This window comes from Mastomys coucha, unplaced genomic scaffold, assembly GCF_008632895.1.
Source record: "Mastomys coucha isolate ucsf_1 unplaced genomic scaffold, UCSF_Mcou_1 pScaffold21, whole genome shotgun sequence".
NCBI lineage: Eukaryota > Metazoa > Chordata > Mammalia > Rodentia > Muridae > Mastomys > Mastomys coucha.
Genome location: NW_022196904.1, coordinates 26,251,026 through 26,258,648, shown reverse-complemented (window position 1 = coordinate 26,258,648; position 7,623 = coordinate 26,251,026). Strand labels below are relative to the sequence as shown.

The following is a 7,623-nucleotide window of genomic DNA, read 5'->3' as shown; positions in this document are numbered from 1 at the left end:
CATCCCTAAACCAAAAAGAATGAGAGCCTCACTCAGCTCCTTCCCCCAGCCGTTAGTGAAGAGTCTCAGTTTGGCAAGAATCAGAGCAAAACCAAACCAAAACAAAAGACCAAATAAAATGGTGGTTTAGCATAGTCGTGCACACTGACATTGCACAAGGCACCGCTGGGACACAGAGACCAGATACAAGTGTTGATATCGGATGATAAAGCAAAATATTTGGGAAGCTTGTCATAACTCCAGTCCCTCTGGGATGGATCGATTGTGCTTCAAGTTCCCTCAGCAACAGCGGCTGGCGACATACAGTACACACAAGGCCGGTGGTCCCAGTGTCCTTTTATCTCCCACCTCCAAAGACCAGAAACCTAGGTCCCTGTCTCCTACCACTCGATTAACCACATGGCTAACTCACAATTCAGCTTTCTGGTCTGACTGGGGGGTGGTGTCCCCATTCTCCATGAACTCACCCAGGAAACTTGGCCTGTTGGAAGCTGGGAGGGGGGGGAATGTAGGTGGAGGTGCGAAAAACAAGGGGTTAGGAACCCTCCATCCCCCTGTGGCTGGGGGTGGGACCCTCTTAGACTCAAATCCCCAACACCCTAAGTCCCTCCCCTCTAAGGACAGGGACTGAGGGGCAGCTGGGGCACTGCAGGGATCTCAGCTTCCTGAATCTTCCTCCTGCCCTGGGCCTGCACCCTTCATTTTTTTTCCCATGGGGGCCAGCTGAGGCCCGAGAGGAAGAAGGACTCCTCCTAATAAAATATCAAGGCACATGTTTGCTCCCCCTACTCGGTAGGAAAAGGAGCGAGTTTTGAGTATCCAAGGCACAAGGCTACTTCCTTAATACTAGAACTGCCGGGCTCCCAGCTCTGCTCCGCGGAAAAGTCTCTCGGTCTCAAGGAGAAAACACCACGGCCTGACTCCCTCATCTTAGACGCACCGAGTCCGGCTCAGAAGAAGGGAGGAGACACACGGAGCAGGCCAGGCTTTCAGGCGACACCGGGGAATCTCCTAGTCCTGGCATGCACGGCCCGGGCAGCCTAGAGATCCAGCGACCCGAAACCATCCTCCGGGTCCCCAGCCAGGGGGCCGGCCCAAGGCGGTCCCGCAGCCGCGCGCCTCACGCGCAGTTGCCCATGGCCTTGACCAAGGAGCTCTCAGGCAGCTGGCGGAAGATGCCCCGCAGCGTGTCCAGTTCACGGCTCAGCTGTTCCACCCGCTTGCGCAGGCGGTCATTGTCACTGGTCAACTCCAGCACCTTCTGTTGCGTTTCCACGTTGCGCTGTTTGGCTTTATCTCGGCTCTTGCGCACCGCGATGTTGTTGCGTTCCCGCCGTACCCTGTACTCGTTGCTGTTCTTGTCCACCGACTTCTTGGCCTTGCCCGCGCCACCGCCACCACCGCCGCCGCCGCCGCCCGTGCGTAGGTCGGGGTGCGCGCCGGCCAAACCCTTGAGCCCGCTCCCGGGGCCCGGCAGGCCCGCAGCACCCAAGGCGGGCGCAGCGTGCGGGCTGGGCACGGGCGTGGGCGGCGGCGTGGGGTGGCCAGGCTGCAGGTGCATGGTGGTCTGGCCGCAGTGCGCGATTTGGAACTGCAAGTGGGGGGCGGCCAGGTGCGCGGGAGACGCGTGCGGGTGCGGCGGCGGCGGGGGCGGCGGGGGCTGGTAGGGGAAGAGGCCGGCCAGCGCCAGCTGCTTCGCCTCGTCCTCCTCGCGGGGCTCCTGCTTGATTACCAGCGGCCGCAGCGCGGGCGCCCCGACGCGCTCGTACAGGGGCTCCAGCCTGCCGTCCAGGTAGCCGGCCGCCGCGCAGCCGTAGCCGGGTGGGGGTCCGTGCGCCCCCGCCGACATGACCGCGCCGCCGGGGCCCGCCGGAACGCCGGGGTAGTCAAAGTCACCGCCGCCACCCGCGGGGCCCGCCGCCGCCGCCTTGGCCTTCTCCTGCTGCCGGCTGTGCTGGAAGAGGTCGGCCAGGAACTCGTCGTTGAAGGCGGCCGGGTCAATGTAGGCGCTGATGTCTATGGACGTCTCGTGCTCGCAGATGCCGCCCAGCGGCTCCGGGGCGGCAGGTGGGGCTGGGGGCGGCGCGGGGCCCGCGCCCCGGGGAAAGCCAAAGGCGACGTTGCTGGGCGCGTGCGGGGGGCTCTGGAGGTGGCTGCTCATCGGGGGCCGCGGCTCCGCCTCGTAGAAGTCGGCCGACTCCATGGGGGAGTTAGAGTTCTCCCGGCATGGCGAGCCTCGGCGGCCTCCAGCCTGCGCGTGGCGCCGCTGTCGCCGCCGCCCACCCAGTGCCCCAACTCGCTAGCGCCCGCGCAGCTTCGGGTCGCGAATGGCCAGGCCCGCGCGGGGACAGCTTTTATAGAGGGTCGGCATCGCCCCCTGGTGTCCAAGCGGGTCTCGGACCGAGGGCGCCAGCGGCATGGTGCCTGCTGGGTCTTAGAGCCCGCCTTCTCCTCCTCCTCCTCCTCCTCCTTCTGTGACTTTCCAAGGCGGTGAGTGGGGCGGGAGCATGGTGCTAGTGGAGAGAGAGCGTGGCGCAACGCCCACTGACTCCTGCGCTGCAAGGCGAACCCGGCTTGCCGCGCTCAGCCCCACCCCGGCGGTGCTGTCGCCCCCGCACACACGTGGTCCGTGGTTAGGCGCCCCTCCTTTAAGCCTCTAAGTCACCCACTTCCAGCCAACACTAGGGAGCCCCGGGAGCATCCAGAGGCCGAGCGAGGGGAGGTGGAGGTTGGGGGGCGTTTGGAGAGAGGATGTTAGTCTTGAGCTACCGTGGTGAAAACTTGTCTTAAAAGCAGGGACTAGGCCTGCGTCTCCCACACGGATTTCTAAAGGACTGAGGAGGAGAGCCGCGACGCGGGGAGGTTGGAGACTGCTTTGGACCAGCAACCTAGTGCGCACCGCCGAGTGGCGAGGCCCCGAGCGCAAAGACTGTGCGTCTTTATCTCTGAACTCTAGGCGACCTCACTGCTTCCAGGCAAAGCACCTCTCTTTCTCGCTCGGCTTCTCCAGATCTCCAGAGTCCCACGGACTCTTCAGGGTAGTAGGGCGCTAGGACCCGGCGGGGAGCGGAGGCGGCCGCTAACTCCACAGCCTGGAGGACCTGGCTGGTCCACCCGCCCGGGTTGGAAAACTTTCTTTTTAATTACGTCTCCAGGCCAGAGCGATAGGATTGCTAGCCTTACAAGGCGGACGCTGCTACCCTGCGTGAAGCCTCTAGTCTAGTGCTCCGGAGCCCCCCACCCCCATCCCCCGGGACCGGCGGGTGGGTCCTCTGAGACTCGCGGAAAAGGACCCTAAGGAGAGCGCGCAGGGGCCGTGAGAGGGCAGGGTGTTGGAGTGAGAGGAGTGAACTTGAATCGGGGACCGTGATCCCCTGGCGGGGCCCATAGTCAGGGGCCTGAAGCCACAGCTTTCTTTCCCTGCTGTCATTCAGGGGGCCACTAATCTCGGTAGTTCGGCTGTCTAGTTCCTGGCTACGGAGCACCCACTGGGAGGCCCCTGTCGGGTCCTCGGGATCCTCGGCACCGCGCCGCCTACAGGCTCGCGGCTGTGGGCAGGAGTTTGCGTGTCTCTGCTCCCCAGCCACGTGGCGTCCGGTTCACTCTCCACCTGGATCGCGGCCGTGGAGGTCCGGGCAGAAGGGGCCTGGTGAGCATCCACGTCTCTCGTTTTTTTTGTTTTTTGTTTTTTGTTTTTGTTTTTTTTTTTTCACCCCCGAAGACCGTTTTGAGGCGTTTTGAGCTGAGGTCTTGAGTCCTCTCGAACTCCATTTGTCCGTGTTCTATGCTGGGGGTCTTCCTGCGACACTAGAGTGCGCAGGTCAAGACCCCCTGTGCAATGGCCATTTTAGGCCAGGAAAGGCGCAGCGATTCTCCCAGGAGGCTCAAAGAGGAGCGGCTAAAAACTGTTGGGGAGGTCTGCTGTGCTTCCACTGTGGTTACAGTAAAGAACCGACTTCGTCTGGAGGACGCATCCTGTACTTTAATCAAATTCTCAGTCAACATATTCTCAGTGATTAATGGCCCAACTGCTTCATTTTCGGTCCAGAGCGCATAAACAAGATATTTTTAGCTTGATGCTTTTGAACAGAGAGAATAAAAAGCAGATACACTAAATAAACAACCTGGTGTGAGCGGAGGATCGCTTTCTGGGCCAGATGCGCGCGACCCATTAATACACCATGCACCTGTGGAGTGTACCCTGGAGAGAAATCCTTAAAGGATTTCTTAAAGAAAGACTGAGAGGGATCTTCAGTCTTTCCACTGAGTTAAAGATACTGTTTGTTTGGTTGGTTGGTTGGTTTCTTCCCCGAGGGGAAAGGGAACCCTGTGAGAAAGTTCCTAGCTAACAGAGTCATCAGCAGGAGGCTGATGGCTTTAGTTGCCCTTGCTTATGCAAGCATAGAAACTTAAGGTTGGAGGAAGCTGGAGCACAATACTGTCATCAACAAAGAAGGATGGGATAAGTGTGTGAGGTGAGGGGCGGGGACTGGGAGTCCCGCCCCCAAATCTGCTGGTCCCGAGTAGCTGACAGAATCCTTTTTTACTGCTCTAAACACCCAGGGGTGCGTGAGAAGTGTCCCTGCATGTGACACAAGTAGAGGGACAGATATGTGATATGCAGTCAGCTGGTAGGAAAAGTGTCATCATAGAGGGGGACACCAAAGGCGCAGGGGGCAAGCCATTACCCATGAAATGGGTTAAAGGTGGAACCGATCGTTAAGGCTGTATTCACACCCAGCTCCAGGAACACTATAGGCTCTGGAGAAGGCAGCCACTGATTTCCGGGTTTCAGTGGCACTGATTTCCAGCCTCCGGAGTGAGGGTCAAATATGTGTCTTTACACAACTGAGTTAGTGGAATCCCACTGCGGCCGACTGAAACGGGGCCGTGGGAGAGGTCTTCATTCAAGGCGTGAGCTTTTGAGATATTTCCTGAAGTAGGCAGGAAGTCGCTGGAAGGATAAGGAAGAAAAGCCTCCCCCACCCCCACCGGTTTGGAGGAGGGAACAGCAGGTGCAAAGGTGGAGAGGCTGCCCAGAGCATGGCCTGTTCTGGTAACAAAGGACAAGGGTGTTTGACAGGCTGGAGTGTGGGGAGAGTTAGGGAGGGGCCTAGATAAGGCTGGATCCACAGACAGGGTTGGGTTGATGGCCAAGGCCATCCCAGGTAAGGGAACCTGCTTTATCTCACGGAGCATTTATCCTCTGGTGGCTAGTCTGGAAGCTTTTTTATTTATTTATTTTATAATTTTATTTTTTTGTCCGTCCCATTTGGGTTTCTGAGAGCCTACTCCAGCTAGAATGGAGAGGAGCTTTCAGCTAGGTGAGAAACGTGAGATCCCCAAAAGGGTGTGGTGGTACATACCTGTAACATTAACAGTCTAGAGGCTGAGGCAGGAGGATTACAGATTCACCAACAGTCTTAGGCTACATCTAAAGAACTTCTTTCAACCCATTCCCTCTGCCCGGAGAGGCTACAGAGGCGACCTAGGACCTATCTAAACAGGCTCCCAGCTGGCTGGAGCTGACATCTTGCAACATGTATGTCTTCCTCCAAGTCCCTGGAGCAAGGAGCACAGGGGACTCACTTGCCAGACACCACTGGCTGGATTGTAAAGTGTTTCTTATCCATAGTTTATTAGTTATTGGAGAAGCTCCTGGACTCACCCAGTAGATTACACATCTTATCAGGAGGCCCTGAGTAAGTGAGGGGCTCCAAAGACCCATTAAAATACCTACCTCGTCATTTACCAGCCGGATGACCTTAGACAAGTTACTGAATTTCTCAGTAATTCATTGTAGGGCTTGTGGAAGGATTAGGAAGCGTATATGCTGAGCTCAGTTCTGGGCAAGCTGTTGATACTGATAGATAAGACTGTCTTGTGCTGTTCTTGAACTATCTGATTCTAGTAGCATACATTGTTGGGGTTCTGGTTTTCTCCAGAAATTTGTGACACTAAGGAACTCACTTGAGTGTGATTATAGGGGTTCACAGCCTGGTCTTAGGTAAAGCTGTGTGATATTGCTCTCTACCAAACACCCCAGAAGTGATTTGCCTGTTGGGAAATGTAGCTGTGGATGCCATGTAAGATCATAACCCTAAATATATATATATATATATATATATATATATATATATATATATATATATATATATATAAATCCTGAGATCCTGAGAATCAGCTCTTCCCATTTTTCTCCTATACACCAACTGTGACACGTGTGTGATTTCTTTTTGTTGTTTGTGTTATATTTTCCATTTGCCAGAAGCTATTAGCCGATAAGCAAAAGCAGATTCTAGAAGAAAATCAAATCAAACTGCAGAATATTTTTTAAAAAATCATGTTAGTTTTATTTAGCAAATTGGGAAAAGTTCTTTATGGCATTTTGATGTATACTCCTTCCTGAACCCCGCCATCCAGCAAAGAGGCACCCATTAAATCAAATGCTGAACATGGGTGTGTCCTCTCCATGTGCCTAAGGGGTCAAGAACAATGGTACAAATTGCAGCCCCCATTTCATGTTTTATTAAATACCAAATTACCACAGAGCCAGTAATTTGGTAATACATAAATAATACTAACTAAGTAATGTGGTATTAAATAAATACATGGCCGTAATCTAAGCACTGGAAGGCTAAGGCGGGAGAATCACAGGTTCTATGATCTCACTGAGATCAACACCAGTTGAGGCTACATAGTGAGTCTCAGTCCAGCTAGGAAGAAAGAAAGAGAGAGAATTGGAAGTGTGGCTGAGTGGTAGAGCACCTGCCTTGACTTCATTAGTAAGAGGTTGAGGGTGTGACTCTCTAGTAGAGCCTTGTACAGTATTTCCATCCCCAGTCCAGCAAAACAAGCAAAAAACAAATTTCAGAATGTGCTGGAGGACCAGATTTTGACTTAGAACTTAGCTTTAGGAAAACAATAATAGGGAAGGGGGTGGTATACACGTTTAGTCCATTTGATAGGCAAAGGCAGGCAGATTTATGTGAGTTTGAGCCAGTTTGGTTTACAAAGAGAGTTTCCCACCAGTCAGGGCCACACAGTGAGTCTCTCTCTCTCTCTCTCTCTCTCTCCACACACACACACACACACACACATATACACATATATGTATGTATACATATATATGTACACACACATACATATATGCCAGAGAAGTCAATTGTGTGGTTATGTCTCTTTTCTTCCCTGTCCTAGAGCCCTCCAGGTGGGTCTTTAGGTCCTAGGGCAGGGCATTGCTTTGTAACCCAGAATTGAAATGGTGCCTTTGAGCCCGGCTGTGGTGGCGCACGCCTTTAATCCCAGCACTTGGGAGGCAGAGGCAGGCAGATCTCTGAGTTCGAAGCCAGCCTGGTCTACAGAGTGAGTTCCAGGACCTGTCTCGAAAAAAATAAACAAACAAACAAAAAAGAAATGCTGCCTTTGTCTTGTCTGTACTTGGGCCTGGGGCTATACACACAGGCTAACACACCTGGTAAAGAGGCCCACGGGAGTCTAGGTAACTGGCTCTGAGGTTTTGGGCAGGAAACTCCCAAGTCTAAGAAGAGGTCAAGAGGATCCCCACCAGAGGGCATGAGGGGCCAGCTACTGTGGAAACCCTTGTGCTTGAGGCTGCATGTG

General features: G+C 54.5%; 1 protein-coding gene and 1 long non-coding RNA gene across 2 annotated transcripts in view; one reads left to right on the top strand and one right to left on the bottom strand.

Moving 5' to 3' along the window:
• Positions 1-2,483, bottom strand: part of Cebpa (CCAAT enhancer binding protein alpha) — a 2,784-nt gene extending 301 nt beyond the window's left edge. Inside the window, exon 1 of the mRNA XM_031386188.1 lies at positions 1-2,483. This exon is cut by the window's left edge and continues 301 nt beyond it. Within this exon, the coding sequence (XP_031242048.1) occupies positions 1,121-2,203 (1,083 nt within the window). The 5' untranslated portion in view covers positions 2,204-2,483 and the 3' untranslated portion in view covers positions 1-1,120.
• Positions 2,484-2,635: 152 nt separating this feature from the next.
• On the top strand, positions 2,636-4,123 carry LOC116100465. The gene is made up of 2 exons (XR_004122589.1): positions 2,636-3,038; positions 3,435-4,123. It is a non-coding gene; the product is annotated as an uncharacterized LOC116100465 (long non-coding RNA).
• Positions 4,124-7,623: the final 3,500 nt, after the last annotated feature.